The 18,100-nt window shown below is 36.3% G+C and overlaps 1 protein-coding gene and 1 long non-coding RNA gene across 7 annotated transcripts in view; one reads left to right on the top strand and one right to left on the bottom strand.

Annotated features, from left to right (window-relative positions):
• The window catches only part of LOC119563122, a 23,037-nt gene extending 12,546 nt beyond the window's left edge, over window positions 1-10,491 (top strand). For 2 of the 4 annotated variants that reach the window (XR_005222108.1, XR_005222109.1), the window contains exons 5-6: window positions 9,538-9,601; window positions 10,200-10,488. This is a non-coding gene — a long non-coding RNA (uncharacterized LOC119563122). Of the gene's footprint in view, window positions 1-3,968; window positions 4,233-9,537; window positions 9,602-10,199 lie in introns of those variants that run through there. The other 2 variants (XR_005222111.1, XR_005222110.1) reach the window with 2 other exon arrangements.
• Window positions 9,609-18,100, bottom strand: LOC119563093 (protein yellow). 3 transcript variants are annotated; one of them, XM_037876346.1, is made up of 3 exons: window positions 18,075-18,100; window positions 10,540-11,206; window positions 9,609-10,114 (listed from the first exon to the last, which is right to left on the bottom strand). In XM_037876346.1, the coding sequence occupies exons 1-3, from the start codon at window positions 18,083-18,085 to the stop codon at window positions 9,629-9,631; spliced, it is 1,164 nt and encodes a 387-aa protein (XP_037732274.1). In that variant the 5' UTR covers window positions 18,086-18,100; the 3' UTR covers window positions 9,609-9,628. The 3 variants fall into 3 exon arrangements, with proteins under 3 accessions (XP_037732274.1, XP_037732256.1, XP_037732265.1); XM_037876328.1 differs by lacking the exon at window positions 18,075-18,100 and adding an exon at window positions 12,511-12,844; XM_037876337.1 differs by lacking the exon at window positions 18,075-18,100 and adding an exon at window positions 12,454-12,503.

Below are 18,100 nucleotides of genomic sequence, written 5' to 3'. Positions count from 1 at the left end.
TTCGGGATGAGTAAGAGGTCCTACTTTGGACAGAAGCACACAGTCCGTATTAAATAAAAAGCACAGGTCCATAAACAGCCTAAGGAATTTTTGATGTAGTTAACTTGAGATAAAGATATGTCAAGCAAACCTTCAGTAAAAGCATTATGAGTTAAAGGAAGTAAGACATTCGTTTTTTCATCTGCGGACCACGTAATACCAGGTATATTAAAGTCTTCCAGGACTACAAGATGGTCTCTATTGGACAGCTTATTTGAGACTGCCTATATAGCAAAAAGATGATTTTTAATACTCCGGGAACTCAGATGCAGGCGCAATGTACGAGCAGGTGATATATATAAAACTACCAGGGATCGACAGCTTTACACATACGAATTCAGTATTATTGAATTCCTTAACAATATCCCTTCCGACTTGAGGGTGGAGTGCGCGCTACGCAAGACTCTGGTATTCTGATAGGAAAGCTAGTTTTTAGTTTTTTGAAGAAGATGCTACGGTAGAAGATGAAGGTGCGACGCAAGTGGGTAGTCTTGTTTCTACAGGTCTTTTTCTAGTTTCGAATTCCTTTACCACCTTAAGTGCAGGCCAGAAATCTGCAGAACATATGGTTGAAAAGAGCTCGTTTTGAACAGAGATCTTAAAAGAAGACGTGTCCCTGGCTTAAGTAAAATTAAATTTTTCTACGGTAATATTTGTGTCCAAGACCTCGGAGGCCGTTTGATAAGGAAAAGCAGACAAACAAATATTTGTTTTTTTGGCAGAACCACTTTAAGGGGTTTTGGTGCGGCAGATTGTGTTTCTGCAGAAACAACTTGTGACGGTAGAATAAGCTCAGTATTAACTGACGGTGTCATGATATTAAGTGAAGGAGGAACTGGTGAGTCAATTGCAGACGATTGCAGTTTGTATATATCTTTTTTAGCTGCTGATCTTAGCAACATTTGCGGATTTGTTGTGTTCGACCGCTGCTCCATGATAGAGCTCTGATCGTCACTTTCCGGGGGTTGCGGGGTGTTCTCACTAGGCTGCCTACCACCAGTGAGTAACTCCAGCGCTATCTCTAGCTAAGCAAAAGCTATTAATGGCACTCTTTAAGCCTTTAGTTTGGCGCATAAAATATCTCATCTCGTGCGTAACATCTAGACAAGGGTCACAGCAATATAATAAGTTATGACCCCTAGCAGGTCATCAATAATTCGACCGGTATACCCGGCACACTATGAGCCATTTTTTCACATAGCCGACACGTCAGTTTTGACTGGTCAGCTCTGATTAGTTGATGGATTTTTTAATAGAGCAGACAAAAGTATCCATAGTTTGTGATTTTCGGACCACTGTACCAAAGGAATGTAAAGATCGAAAATTTCAAGCAAATAGTTAAAAGTGCGGGAAGAGCACAAACTCTGTACGGTTAAGCTTTCGATTAAGGGAATCAGAACAAAATGTAATGAGAGAGTGCGAGAGAGCGGGAACGTAATGCAGTTGATGCGTATGCAATAACAACAGCACCAACCAGAACTGTAGCTACGACGGACAACGCACAAAAGAAAACAATAGAAGTCACAGTAACAAAATTTAGAGAGAGTATGCGGAAGAGCGGGAGCCTAATGCAGTTAATGTGTACGCAGAAAACAACAGCACAAAATAGCACTGCAGCTTCTACGGACAACGCACAAAGCAATATAAATCACAAAAACAAAAAACAGAACAGAAAATTCAAATTATAAATTGAATTACTAAGAATTTGCATAGAATAAATTCGCTCGCGAAGCTTACGAAATAGTGATCCTAATCACTTTAAGGACCGAATATTAAAAGTTTTGATTTAAGCCGTCCTAGGCAAACATAAAAACAAATAAAAATTCGGAGCTAAAAAAAAACACGACCGTTCACTTTAAAAGTCAAGTCAATGTACATCGTGGCAAGTTAATATGTAGTAATTGTGGGTTATTCTTATATTAACAATAAAAAAAACAATATTCAATGTTAGGACTGACAAAGGAGGCTAACAATAATTTAGTTATATATGGACCCTCAAATTCTTTCGACCAACCCTTTACAAACCCAAGAGCATTCATAGCTTTATTTACAGTAGAGGTGGGAGATGTGGGAGTCAAATTTAGGATTTGTGTCCAGAAGAGTACCTATATCGTTAACTGAATATATTCGGTACAGTGACATGTTCTGAAGAGAATAACTCATAAACGTTGGAGAACCCCTTTAAAAAGTCATAGCGTTGCGTTAAAGGCAGTTCAAATTTAAAAGGTTGTACTCAAACCATCCCTGGAAACAGTTAAGGGGTAGTCGCCGCTTGCAAATTATTTTTTTCCAGAAAAGTTTTTATTTTACCTTCAAGATTTTTTACAGCTTTATTATACTTAAAAAACGTTGCAAAAAATGTTTTTCTTTTAAATGCCGGTTGACTTACGGCAGAGTTATGGTTGATTCATCGTCCGATTTTTTCGACAACTTTTGAAACAATCTGCGGTAATAGAAGGTTTCTACACAATTTCTAGGGGTATAAAGTGTCCAAATATGCACAACAAATTGGAAAAAAATACCTGACTACCCCCTTAATATCTGACTGTAAGGAGAAACCAGACAATACACTTTTATATTATATTTGTTAAACGTTGATGCACTAAGAGCAGTACAAACAAGTGGCCCAAACGACACCAAGCACGTGCTTGTTACGCGCGGGCCCATTTTTATTTCGGGCAAGTACGGTTCGCGAGGAAGGTACATAGAACAAACAAGGACAGGACAAAACATAGATCAACAAGACTAAAGCAAATGAGCTAAGATTTTAGTTTTTAATACAGGGATAGAAGTTGAGGAACAAATTAAATGATATAGGTTGTTATAATTATTACAAAGAACGCGAAAAGGCTCATGCTGACTAAAATTAGATGAACATCGTGGCAAGTTTATGGATAGTAGTTTCGCATTAGTCTAACAGGAACACTGAAAGTAAGGCGGCTTACCAAATCTACAGAATCAATATCGCCTCTAATAAGATTATTCATAAAAATAGTACCAAGCATAGTTCTACGGCTTACTAGACTAGGCAAATTAATAAATAGCAATCTACTCGAGTAAGAAGGCAACCTGACGTTTTGGACCCAGTTATAAACAAAGCTTAAAATCATCAGCATACTTTAGTACACGAGAGTGTGTTACGATACAGGGAATATCCTTAATAAACAGATTAGATCTACTATCCAAATAACTTGAAGTCCAAGCTTATAGATTATTCGGAAACCCTAGTTGATCTAATTTGAATAAAAGAAGAAGATGGCTTACAGAGTCAAAGGTTTTACATAAATCTGTGTATATAACGTCTGTCTACAATTTTTTGTTAAATCCCTTTTATACAATATATGTCAATTCGAGCAGGTTAGTGGTGGTCGGTCTTGGCTCAACAAAATCCTTTTTGACGCGGTCATAGCAGCGAGGAGCACATATGTTGCAAATGAGATGTAAAATGCGTTCAAATGCTTTAGGAATTGCAGACAATAATAATATTAATAATTTAATATTTGGTTTTGAGGTTATTTCCAAGTGATACTGGCTAACTCTCTCTCTCTCTAATCTCGGAGCAGCTGCACTGTTGGGGGGGTTGGCACGTGGCGGTCGCAATTGAGGTGGATGTGTCTGGAGGTGCCGTTGGGAAGTCGTCGATGAATCTTCGAGGACTTTTGTGGCAGCTGTTTGCCGAACCTCCGCCTTCCCAACTGAAGGGATCCTATTCCCGATTGACGAGTGATTTTCCCGCCGACTAGCCTAGCCTGGATTGTGAACAGCTTGGTTCATAGCCCCACGGACAACCTGCTGTTGGCTAGATGTTTACGGCCTGATCTTCTGATTGAGAACTAGATGTTAATTTCACGTTGGCTATCTCCTTTTACTTTTACTTACGTTCAGTTTGTCGTTCCCTTAATTTATGTATTGTTTCTTTCTGTTTTCAGATTTAGACGTTTGACTAGTTGGTTATTTCATTGTGTTTTAGAATACACGAGCATACCCACAAATATTTAATATGCAAATCCGAAACAGCTTTTACACATATCCTTCAAAGTGCAAAATTAAGTTCAAATTACAAACTAATTTTGTTATTCTCAAATTGAAATTGCATTCCGAAAATGTATATAATTAGAACCTGTGGAAAAAACCAAAAATATCGTTTATAGGAGTGTTTTACAGAACTATTAAAATTTTTAAATTAAAAGATACGAATTAATGACATATTTGCATTGTGGAATACATTCTTTCCGACGAATCTAATGTACTCTTAGAAAGCTTGCATTTCTCACAAGCCGCAAAAATCTGAAATGTATTGGTCTCGTCAATACCCTTCAGTTCTGCAGTAGGGACGCGGTGACATGGCTCAAGGCAAAAAGTTTTTTTTGTTTTTTTATTGTGCCCAAAACGCTGTGCCGCTGTTGACGTCAGCAGAGCAGTCGGCGCAGCGTAGAAGACTGCCCACGAAAACGATCGTGCAACAAAGAGAGAGAGATACTCGGATATTTTCCTCTCTTTCTTGTCTTATAATCTGCCTGCACTCCGTGCTCGCAGAGACAAATTTCGGCCGGTCCGTTATTTTTTTTTGCGTCTCTCCGTTATGTTCGGCTAGCGACTAATATTTCGGCGGAAAAATTTTCGTGGAGCAGCGACATGTGAATGCCCTAATATTTTAGGAGCATTATTGTGTATCGAAAATATACAACTTATATTGATTTATAAAAGTAAATTATTTGATTATAGTAAAATTAAGTAATTTGGATTTACTTATAATGTTATGTTTACTTATTATACACTTTTATTACAATATATTTTTTTAGTGTAATTATAGAAAATTAGTCCGTTAAAATTGATTTCAATATTTAAAACATTAGTAGTATTAGTATTAACATTTTTAAAAAATTTCATATTGTATTTGTTACTCAAGAAGTAAAAACTATATAGTCGGATATATTTCACTTTAGAAAGGGTATAGGTGCAGTGGCACGCGCCAACAGCGAAGAGAAAACAAAAGAAATCTAGTAAAGGGGTGAGAAGACTTGGTGCATTCTGTTTGAGTGATTGAAAGGGAAGCATCCATTTTAATGGTGCGCAGCAGAGTTACTTTAATCGTTTAGTTAATATAATAAAGTCAGGTAAGTGCTACATTAAGTTTAAGATGTTGTGCATTGATCTTAGTTTAAAGTACGTAAATTTTGAAGGTATTCAATGGGTTCCGTTAGCCGAAAGTGGATGACGAAATGTTTTGTGCCAATAAAAATTCTGCAACACAGCTATAAAAGGTAAATATACAATTAAACAAAAAAAACGCATTTTTTAAACATATGTTTTTTCAGGAGCGTTGGCCAAGGATTCAGAGGACCCGGACAAAGGTTTAAGAACGGCGATGTCTAACGTTAAAAATAAGCTTACGAATCAAAAAACAGAAACAATAATTGTAAAATTTTTGAAAATCTAAATAATACCATATAATTAAAATGAATTAAAATGAAATTAAATATGTATGTACTTTAAATTCTATATTTTTTAAATTGAAAACTCAAGGAAAAATTCTGATTTTCACAAGTGATTCACTTGGGACGTGTCCCTTGCAAGTGATTTCACAAGTGAAAACTCAAGGACAAATTCTGATTTTCCCAAGTGTTTCACTTGGGACGAGTCACCGGCACGTGACAGGCCATACGAAAAATGAGTATAAGGAACAAGTGAAATCCCGTAGGACTTCGAAAAATTTTCATTTGAATTTTCACTTGTGAAAATGCGGACATCCCATACAATTTTCTATATGGAGCGTCACTTGTTCTTCACTTGTGCACGAGGACATGTCCCAGGTGATTCCCAAGGTGATTCACAAGTGAAACTTTTTTTTTGGAACTGAAGGGTACCTATAGGAATTGATATATCAAACCTACAAAAGTACCACGCCCACTTTAACGCCCATAATGATTCAATCTGTCTGCCACCCACAAAGGACTGTTGGAACGAGCTGTATCGGAGAACTATATCCTACAGCTCCCATAGGAATGATCAAATGAATATTTTTTTAAGTGTAAAAAAGTATAACTTCGGTGCTTTTGACATATTATTTTTACTCCTAGGAATATCATTCGTTTAATATTTCTGAATTTCGAACAAAATTTAAATAAAATCGGACGACTTCATCATATAGCTGCCATAGCAACGTTCGGATAATTAATGTCAAAATAATACATAAGCCGTTATATTTCGTCTTCCTTAATCATACCATACACGGTAGGAAATTAAAAAAGAACATTATCTTAAAATTTTTAAAATTAGTTTTTGGTTTTCTAACAATCGGAAAGCTCTGTACATACAATGCTCCCACGGGAACGACCTACAAGGGTATATAAACATCGGCGTGTCGAAGCTAGCTTCCTTTCTTGTTTTTGAAATGTTAAAATTTAATTGTTAAAAAGATCGGACGACTATATCATGCAGCTACCAAAGAAACAATCGAATAACACTGGTTGACTGTGTTTTTGGTGCAGACTTTTGGGCATTTAATTATGTTAATATAGACATACTAGGCATATCTGCATATTTGGTTTTTGATCCTAACGTGTGGTATTTCTGAAATCGCGGTTTAAAAACTTAATATTTTAAATAAAGATATGTTCGAGAGTTTGTACTTTATTTTATTGATATGGATGCCAATAAATTGCTTAGATGCTCTTCTACAGATTTGCATTTAAGGTCTCATCATATCTTAAGTCGATCACAACTCATGGGCATGTCTTTTCCCGAATTTTTAAGTTAAAAACCTACAGTGGTGGTCGAGGGATGGAATTTATAGAATTTTTTTTAACATCCTAAAGAGTAAGGTTTATGTTAACCTATGTCGTTTAATGCCCACATAATCAAAAAAGGCAATCGGAAAGTTAATTTAATTAAAATGTATAATATTTTGATTGTTTGTAAATCTACGAAGTTTAGATAAATATTATAGTCGTCACGTGCAATGTTCTGGTAAATTATATGGGGGCTGCGTTTGTGATTTTTTGTTTAATAAAAAAAATTAAAGACTTTGTTACTTCCATTGACTTATAACTGCAAGGGTATACAAGTATAACCTTCAGCTTGCCGAAGTTAACTTTTTTTCTCGTTTTTTGTATATGATGCTTTTTGTTGTTCGTAACCACATACCAATGCTGCACACCCCATTATTCTGAGCGCTGTGGCCGAAGAAATTTTGTACTGCATTGCACATTTTGTGAGTACAGTCATAGAAATTTTACGGTAAAGTCGCCACATGTATTTATCATACATTTATAACGATTTTTCCTAAATATAGGCCGTTTTTATACCCGTTACTCGTAGAGTAAAAGGGTATACTAGATTCGTCGGAAAGTATGTAACAGGCAGAAGGAAGCGTTTCCGACCCCATACAGTATATATATTCTTGATCAGGATCACTAGCCGAGTCGATCTAGCCATGTCCGTCTGTCCGTCTGTCTGTCCGTCCGGATGAACGCTGAGATCTCGGAAACTATAAGAGCTAGGCTGTTGAGATTTGGCGTGGAGATTCCTGAGCTTCTTACGCAGCGCAAGTTTGTTTCAGCAGAGTGCCACGCCCACTATAACGCCCACAAACCGCCCAAAACTGTGGCTCCTACAGTTTTGATGCTAGAATAATAATTTTAACAGAAATGTATTCTTTTCATCAATACCTATCGATTGACTCACGCCCACTTAATCGCCCACAAACTTCAAAAAATCGTAAATATGAACGCGGATATCTCGGAAAATATCAAAGATAGAGAAATGGGATTTCAGATTTAGATTCCGTAGGCTTAAGCGCAGCGCAAGTTTGTTACGCGAACATGCCACGCCCACTCTAACGCCCACAAACCGTCCAAGCCTGTGGCGCCCACAATTTTCATGCTAGATAAAAAACTTTAACTGAAATGTGTTGGTCTCGTCAATACCTATCGATTCATCCAAAAAAAATTTTTCCACGCCCACTTCAACGCCCACAACGCTTAAATCTGTCTACCGCCGGTAGGTGGCGCACTTAAATCTCACTTTGCTGCTTGCTTATCTCCATTTCCCTTTGGTCCCTTTAGCTGAGTAACGGGTATCTGATAGTCGAGGTACTCGACAATAGCGTTCTTCCTTGTTTCTGTTTAAAAATGTAAACTTCCTTTAAAATGAGAAAAAAGTGTATGCAGTTAACGGCAATATTTCTTTAAAAAACTGTGCCTTTTTTGTTTTAATGTTAAATTGCCTTTTAAATAATTAATGGCAATTTTTCTTCAACTTTTTTTTTTGTTTTAAAAGTAAAGCGCCCTACAAACAAGGGCAAGTGCCCCTACAATTTTAATAGATTTTTATAAAAAATAGTTTATATGTGTAAACATATTTGCTGGTAATATCGGTTAAAATTTCCGAAAAACTGAGAAACTTTTCTTTGGACCATTTTAAGATTATTTTACTTAACTATAACCGACGGTTTCTGACGGTTTCCAGAGACTGTCCGTCCAGCAGACCAGCAGACTATGATTTGTAGGCCACATGTTTTGCATACTGCTGCATGGCGTCGATCATTTCTAGTAGCATGGACTTTTACACGCTCGCTATATTGGGGCCCACGAGTTGCTAGGCATGAGACGAAATTTTCCGGGGCATTTTATACGAACTCTGCTGAATTCCAGAGCTCTTGCCATTCTTGGTCTTGTTTATAGCAACTTCCAATGAGCTTCAAAAAGGCCAATGTAGGCAAATCCACCATGATTACGTTACTCGTAGACTAAAAGGGTATACTAGATTCGTCGGAAAGTATGTAACAGGCAGAAAGAAACGTTTCCGACCCTATAAAGTAGCGCAAGTTTCTTTCAGCAGCGTGCCAAGCCCACTCTAACGCCCACAAACCGCCCACAACTGTGGCACCTACAGTTTTTATGCTGAAATAAAAATTTTAACTGAAATGTATTGTTCTCATCAATACCTATCGATTGACCCAAAATGGTTACCACGCCCACTTTAAAGTCATAAGCCGCCCACAAACTTCAAAAAATCGCAAATATGAACGCGGATATCTCGGAATCTATCAAAGATAGAGATTTGGGATTTCAGATTAAATTCCGTTGCCTTGTACGCAGTGCAAGTTTGTTACGCGAATATGCCACGCCAACTCTAACGTTAACAAACAGCCCAAGCCTGTGGCGCCTACAATTTTCATGCTAGGTCAAAAATTTAAACTGAAATGTATTAGTCTCGTCAATACTTATCGATTGACCAAAAAAAGTTTGCCACGCCCTCTCTAACGCCCATAAAGCTTAAATGTATTGATATCGCGGATAGGTGGCGCATTTCAATCTCGCCTTGCTGCCTGCATATCTCCATTTCCCTTTGGTCCCTTTAGTTTAGTAACAGGTATCTGAGCTTTGTATGCTGATCAGCCATGATTACCCATTTTTAACTGAAACTTAACATCGTTAAAATATCCCAACGCCAGCTGAGCAAGAGAAATAGGCTTAAAATAATAATTACTTTCAGATAACGAAGTACCCTCAAAAAGACGATAAGGTTGCACAGTGCTATCGAATATCACATAAAAATGGTATGTGTCCTTTTCTTATAAACATTTTTAATAACATTGACCTTCTTCGATTAACACAAAAGCTGATTTAGATCCATTAATGTACTTATTGTCTGGATTACAAATGCCATTGCTTATAGCCTTTTTTACGTTCGCCTTTAAAATTCGAAAATTTACTTCTCCATAGTCCAAATTACTATATAGAAATATTGGTAGTCGGTTACTAATAATCCATAGACTTTGGTCGTCTTCATTATCTACTTTTAAGTCATTTGGAAATTGAATTAGATTCGAGCCATTTTCCAGAAGTCTTTCCAGATGTGCTCGAGTGTATGGTTTTGACGTGTCCCAACATCCAATATTATCTTGATGAACTTGTGTGAAAAACATAACGCCACTCCTTGTAATTGCAGAAGTAGATGATTGGCTGTTGTATCCCCGATCCCCAATGGAAATGAAATACTTCGCATTTTCTTGATTGTTTGTTTGCCATAGAGATTCATTTAACAAGAGGTCCATCGGTACCATAAACTCCTGGAATCAATATTAATAACATTATATTATTTTAAACTGTTTTAGATATTACTTAATAAAAAATATACTCTTAATAATTCCACAGGACAACAAAATCTGGAGTTATTCTTGCTAAAAGACTAGCGGCTACAAAATTGAAAGAATTTGACCTGTAGATTAGTAATCCATAACCTGGAAACTTTCCATCAAGTTGCAGTCTTGAGATAATCGTGGTTAAGGTTCCATATTTTCGATTTATTGGCACTTTTTAATATCAGCTAAAGCATTTCTAGCCTAAAGCCAGAATTAAGATACTTTGAACATGTACTTGTTATGTAATTCTACACATTTAAAATCTTAAACTGAAGTGCACATACAAGCGTTACAAATAAATCGAATTAAACAGACTATGCTTATTTTCTTTTTTACTCATACATACAACTCACCTTGAAACTTGCCATCGGATGAAAGTAAAGAACGCGTTGCATCATTTTTTCATTGTAAGATATACTCATACCAAATACACCATCCAGCCATTGAAAGTTCAATCCGTAAATATTAAAATCTGATGCAACTGGATCGGGATAAAAATTATAATTTGTTACACGCCAGCTTCGGTTCTTTGAAAGGCTATACACAACAAGCCCATATCTCCATACATCCGATACAATAGCATGCGCATCGTCGCAATGATCTCCAATATCCACAACAATATTAGAGTGCAGGGAATCTTGTTTGACCTGAGAAGACTCTAAATTGTACTGAACAATCAGTTCGTCTCTTTTAAGATCATATACAACAATCTTTGGCGGACAAATCTGGTTTAAATTGACTGTAGCATTGACAATGCCAGAATCAATTAGCCAAATTCGTTGACACCTATCTACAGCTGTACGATACACCGACATCAGCTTTAAACAGTCGGGATTTTTAGGGTTTCCATGAGCCTCCCAGTTTGGATACGGTCTTATTGCTGGACTTGACTCTGTTGGAGGAAATGGAATGGTACCCAAACTAGCAGGCACACCATCTTTCCAACGGGGTGTAGTCACAAACAGGCGATTTTTATGGACATCAATTCCCAAAGGTAAATTATTTTTCGGTACAAAGTCTCTGTAAATAAAAATATATGAAATCTAAAAGTAACAAATAACCTTTTCAATCTTAAAATCTTATATCTATAACAAAAAGTATAACTCATGTATTATTAACAATACAATAAATTTATAGGAGCTAGGAGTCCACGCCTCTATAAAATCAACAAAGGAGAACGCTTAGTCGACTGTCAGAAATGCATTATGATGCATTGCACAGAAAAACAAGGAAGAAAGTTAATTTCGGCAAGCCGAAGTTTGTATACCCTTGCAGTTATAAGAAATAATCAATGTTAGTAACACCATGATAAATTTTTATACCCGTTACTCGTAGAGTAAAAGGGTATACTAGATTCGTCGGAAAGTATGTACCAGGCAGAAGGAAGCGTGTCCGACCCCATAAAGTGTATATATTCTTGATCAGGATTACTAGCCGAGTCGATCTAGCCATGTCCGTCTGTCTGTATGAACGCTGAGATCTCGGAAACTATAAGAGCTACAATACTGGGATTAGGCATGCAGATTCCTGAGATTCCTGCGCAGCGCAGGTTTGTTTCAGCAGGGTGCCACGCCCACTCTAACGCCCACAAACCTCCCAAAACTGTGGCTCCTACAGTTTTAATGCTAGAATAAAAATTTTAACTGAAATGTATTGTTCTTATCAATACCTATCGATTGATACAAACCACCCACAAACTTCAAAAAATCGTAAATATGAACGTGGATATCTCGGAAACTATCAAAGATAGAGAATTGGGTTCTCAGATTTAGATTCCGTAGCCTTGTACACAGCGCAAGATTGTCACGCGAATATGCCACGCCCACTCTAACGCCCACAAACCGCCCAAACCTGTGGCGCCCACAATTTTCATGCTAGATAACAAATTTTAACTGAAATGTATTGGTCTCGTCAATACCTATCGATTGATCCAAAAAAAATTTGCCACGCCCACTCTGAGGCCCATAACGCTTAAGTCTGCCTACCGCCGGTAGGTGGCGCATTTCAGTCTCCCTTCGCTGCTTGCACATCTACATTTTCATTTTGTCCCTTCAGCTGAGTAACGAGTATCTGATAGTCGAGGTACTCGACTATTGCGTTCTTCCTTGTTATATTTAATCATACGTTTTATTTTACTTATTATTATTTCCCTGTATTATCATAACTTATCTATTATTTCTTATACCATAAGTATAAAACCCATAGGAACTGCCACAGAAATCACAGATCGCCCTTTCAGAGCAACTTTATTCTATGCAACATCTTACCCATCTAAGCTCTGAAGTGGATCTGTGGCATCCATGATATTTTAAGATTTTTGTTACCCATTTAAAATTGATTGTTGCCGTTGAACAAAAGTTGAATATTCAAAGTCCAAGTATTTCCACTCATTAACGACCTCTAGTTTACTTTCACTCTGCAAAAACGATTGTTGCGTGTATTCATAGCCTTCAAGTTTTTGAGAAACTGGTTGAATAATAAAGTTTCCTTTCAAAGTCTTTAAGAAAATTATGAACCACGTAATTATACATAATCTTTGCAAAGATTTCATTATTACGATTGAAAAAATTTAAATACGTGGTTTGACTAACTACCAATCCACAAAAATTTGATTTAGCTTAACAAGAAGGGCAAGCGATCTGATCTACTAACTTTTTATAACTGATTTCAAGTAAAGTTAGATGTATCTTACAAGATTTCTTAAGCGTGTCAGAGCTTTAAATTTTGAGCTGCTGCTTAAGCTTTTACAAGACGCAAAAGCTTTATTGGCTTCGGTACAGTGGGGTTTTTGAAAGGAAATGTTTAAACATGTTTGCCTTACTTTTCCAAACTGAACTTTTATTTGATTCATAGGTGTTGAACGAACTGAATCAGACCTTGTAATATATGTATCGTTATCACCAATCGAGATTTTTTAGCTCATCCTCTTTTAAAAAATTGAAATAGAAATCGTATTTTAATGCCCTTGCAAAGGGTATTATAATTTCAGTCAGAAGTTTTCATCGCAGTCAAAGAGATATTTCCGACTCTGTAGTTATAAAATCCCATTTTTTTTTGGAATTCGGAGTGCCAAATTTCAGCGTTATGGGCGTATGTAGGCGTAGCTCTGTGCACTTCACAACTTGCACTAATCCTAACATTCTACCGTTTAGATTTTGAGATCTCTATTTGATCTATTTTACGCTAAGCTAGCGGAGTTTTCCAGAAGTAGTAGAACAAGAGTTTTCTGTTTAGACCCTAAAATGAATAAGGGCTACATACATTTTCATTTTCGTAAGTCCTCCTCTTTTTTTTAACAGTTGAGGTGTCATTCGCCGCGTAATTTCAGTTAAATAACTCGATGCTTATTATAAAAAATAATTATTTTTACCGCTTTTTCTTCCAAGCCAATTGAGATTTTCAAACTCTTCTTAATTTAAATTCTAAAAGATGAATCTAAAGCCTAGTACTCACATCGACAAGACCCGCGAGCAAACTATACGAGGTATTGAGATGACCTAAGGAAATAGGAAAGAATAGCAATTTTTGTATATATTAGTTGCATGCTGGCTTGGAAGTACCCCTTCAGTTCAAAAAAAAAGTTTCACTTGTGAATCACCTTGTGAATCCCGTGGGACATGTCCTCTTGCACAAGTGAAGAACAAGTGACGCTCCATATAGAACATTGTATGGGATGTCCGCATTTTCACAAGTGAAAATTCAAATAAAAATTTTTCGAAGTCCCGCGGGATTTCACTTGTTTATAAACTCATTTTTCGTATGGCCTGTCACGTGCCGGTGACACGTCCCAAGTGAAATCACTTGTGAAAATCAGAATTTTTTCATGAGTTTTCACTTATGAAATCACTTACAAGTGACACGTCCCAAGTGAAATCACTTGTGAAAATCAGAATTTTTCCATGAGCTTCCACTTATGAAAATATAGAATTTGAAGCGACTAGCATTTCGGCGGAACAATTTTCGTGGCGCAGCGACATGTGAATGCCCTAATATTTTAGAAGCATTATTGTATATCGAAAAAAACAACTAATATGGTTTTATAAAAGTAAATTGTTTAATTATAGTAAAATTAAGTAAATCGAATTTACTTATAATGTTATGTTTACTTATTATACATTACAATATAATATTTTAGTTTAGTTATAGAAATTTAGTCCGTTAAAATTGATTTAAATATGTAGAACATTTTAGTATTAACATTTTTAAAAATTCATATTGTATTTTTTACTCAAGAAGTAAAAATGATGTAGTCGGATATTTTTCGCTTTTGAAAGGGTATAGGTGCAGTGGCACGCGCCAACAGCGAAGAGAAAAATAAAAAAGTAAAGGGGACTTGGTGCATTCTGTTTGAGTGATTGAAAGGGAAGCATCCATTTTAATTGTGCGCAGCAGGGTTACTTTAATCGTTTAGTTAATATAATAAAGACAGGTAAGTGCTACATTAAGTTTAAGATGCTGTGCATTGATGTTAGTTTAAAGTACGTAAATTTGAAGGTATTCAATGGGTTCTGTTAGCCGAAAGTGGATGATGAAATGTTTTGTTCCAAAAAAAATCCCGCAGAGTTTATACACAGCTCTAAAAGGTAAATATACAAATAAACAAGTAAAACGCATTTTTTAATCATATGCCTATACATTTTTTCAGGAGCGTTGGCCAAAGACTCCGAGGACCCGGACAAATGTTTGAGAAAGGCGATGAAGAACGTGAAAAACAAACTAACAAAACAAAAAAACAGAAATACTAACAATAATTGTCCCTTAATTGAAAATCTGAATAATACGATTTAATTAAAATGATTTAAAATGTAATTAAAATTGTATGTATTACATATTCTATATTTTCATAAGTGAAAACTCATGGGAAAAATTGATAATTTCACAAGTGATTTCACTTGGGACGTGTCACTTGCAAGTGATTTCATAAGTGAAAACTCATTAGAAATATTCTGATTTTCACAAGTGATTTCACGTGGGACGTGTCACCGGTACTTCCTTAGCTCATCTGAGTACCGCGTTAGCCGCGTATTTGCCTCTCGCTCACTCATATTTTTAGCTCGCGGTTTTTGTCGATGTGAGTACTATGCTTAAAGTTGGGTCGAAAATAGTTTTCTTTGTTGTGTGACCGAAGTTTTAAGAGTTGAACGGTGTTGTTTTACTGGCAATAGCTGGTGATCTCTCTTCCAGCTGTCATCCCTGTATAAGTGATTTCCCAATGGAAATTCGTCTAGCCAGGACCGACTTTCTTTGCGAGGGCACGCCCGGCAGAAAGTCCATGTGGGGAAATTAGTTTCAACAGTGGATCTACTTCAGCACTTCCCTTCTTCTATTGCTTTTTCTAGTTGTGATACTTGTAGGTGTCCAGTGACTTTGAAGCCATCTTGCAACTATTATCTATTGTATATACTAGATTTAAACACCATTTTGTCTCCATAAAATTATTATAAACAATCAAAAAATTTAAAATAAATTAAATTTTTTTAAATTCCGCAAATTTAACACTAAATAAACTAATACGGTAATCACATTACCTCGATGCGTTTTACCCTATTTCAGCAATTGGTTTTTCTTCTTTGCAACACTACCTCTTTGTCCCCTTTCCCGGTACCCTCCCCTGTGATAATTTGATTTGCTTGTTAAATCATCGTTATTAAAAGAATTTAGATTATGTTATTCTTGAAGGAGACAGGTCTGACGAAAATATGTGAGTTACGTATACATTTCTTTTCGGCTTAAACATTTTGAATGGACTATGCAGCCAAAGAGGTCACTGTGAACAGCAGTCCACGAAGTGGCGAACGCGGACAGAATTGAAAATCTGCAGTGATGGTCCTATCTAACGGGTGATACACCAATCGAAAAGCTAAAAAGATTGCTTAGAAAGACTTAACATATTTCGATTGGTTTGGGAGAAAATGCGGTAAAAGTGTAAGTGTATTCTTACTGAGAGTACAATAAATCCCTTTATCGTTTTAGGGTTTGGGGGACTTTATGGATGTATTAAGAAGCTAGAGATAGAAAACTTTTGCTTTACGACTTTTGAAAAAACTCGCTAGTTTAGCGGGAAATTAAAAAAATAGCTAGATTTCAAAGGCTCATAGTTTCTAAACAACCAATGCTACAGATACGTGCTGTATGTCGCTGAATAGATAATTCAATATGCAAATCAAGCTGTCTTTCCTTATATTCTTTAAATACAATAGACTTAAGGTTATAGGAATACGTTTTTTAAACCACATTTTGTCAATTTTTTCAAAATTGATTCGTAGCGTTCTTTTTCAAACTATATAGCCCTGGAGATCCATCATCTTTTGATATACAACACCTTTTGCCATAAAAATTACCGTTTGGAAGTTATTGAACGATAAAAAGAATAGCCCGATTGAATTCAGTATGAAAAACATTTCATGCTTGAGTGTCCAAAGCTATGCATCATTAATTTAATGACACAACATTCTTATTCGATATTTTTTTAAGAAAAGGAAAAGTTTGTCATTAACTAAAACTTTTTGTAAAAAATAAATATTTAAATTTATTTAAATTTTTTTTTGGATCAATCGATAGGTATTGAAGAGACCAATACATTTCAGTTAAAATTGTTTATCTAGCATGAAAATTTTGGGCGCCACAGGCTTGGGCGGCTTGTTGTTTGTTTCATATTATTTTCCCACCAATTTTCCAATCGTTCCTATGCCAGCTATATGATATAGTCGTCCGATATTGATAAAATTAAATTCAAAATTGAGAACTAGTTAAAAAATGTTATTTCCAAGCGTAGGAGGTTATATGTTAGAAAACACTAAAGATATAATTTTGTTACATTTTTTTTCCATATACGGACGGACAGACGGACATGGCTAGATCGACTCATCTAGTGATGCTGATTAAGAATATATATACTTTATGGGGTCGGAAGCGTCTCCTTCACTGCCGTTGCAAACTTCTGACTGAATTCATTATACCTCTGCAAGGGTATAAATATATTCGGTAAGAAAACCAATTATTGAATTTAACGACATTTTCAAACATTCTTTAATTGTCTCCATAGCAAACTAAGAAATCCACAAATATGTTAGATGTCAAATCTCCAGATCTTCTAGTTTCTAAGATCACAGCGTTCACACGGACAGACAAAGGGTCAAAGATTCAACGACTCGGTTACTTGTCCTGACCAAGAATGTATACACTTCATAGGCCGGAAACGCTTCATTCTACCGCTTGCATTTTTTCCGACGAATCTAGAGTAGCCTTTAAATCTACGAGTAACGGGTGTACAAAATACTACACCGGAAAAGTAGAGCTATGATAATAATAACAGAGCTACATATATATTTTTCCAAAACTATGGGTGATTTTTCAAATTCTTTTTGGTTTACGATATGCTCTTTTCATGAACTAAGCATTTTATGGGACATTAAAAAGTTTTTTTGCTCGGTTCTTTTTGGGGCAACTGGGGAGAAATATGGGATTTTAAAGCCTACCCTAGGGCTCCTGTATGGCATCAGATCAGGGGTCGGCAGCGGCCTATCTAGTGAGCATAGAGAAGTGTTCTGCTCATCCTCTGCTCGTTCACGTATAACGTAGATGTTCGTATGACTTCGGCATGGGTCTTCGGGTCTTTTTTTCTCAGCTTCGGTGTGTTTTTTTGCTGCTGCGGCAGACAACTTCAGTGCAAAACAGAGAAACGTCAGGCGTCAGAGCGCTGCGCGCCAACTTCGTGTTTTTTACACTCACACTAATGCAAGGCAAACTTGTGGTGCCGACCACTGCATTAGATCTTACGGTTTGGGCTGTGCGCTGATACCCATAATTTTTTTATGTTTGTTTAAGTTATAGGGTCGGAAACGCTTCACTCTACCCACTACATACCGTTTAACAAATCAAAACTAACCTTTTACCCATGAGTAACGGTTATAG

This window comes from Drosophila subpulchrella, chromosome 4, assembly GCF_014743375.2.
Source record: "Drosophila subpulchrella strain 33 F10 #4 breed RU33 chromosome 4, RU_Dsub_v1.1 Primary Assembly, whole genome shotgun sequence".
In the NCBI taxonomy this organism is placed as follows: Eukaryota; Metazoa; Arthropoda; class Insecta; order Diptera; family Drosophilidae; genus Drosophila; species Drosophila subpulchrella.
Note: the sequence above shows the minus strand (reverse complement) of the source record. Positions and strands in the feature narration are given on the sequence as shown.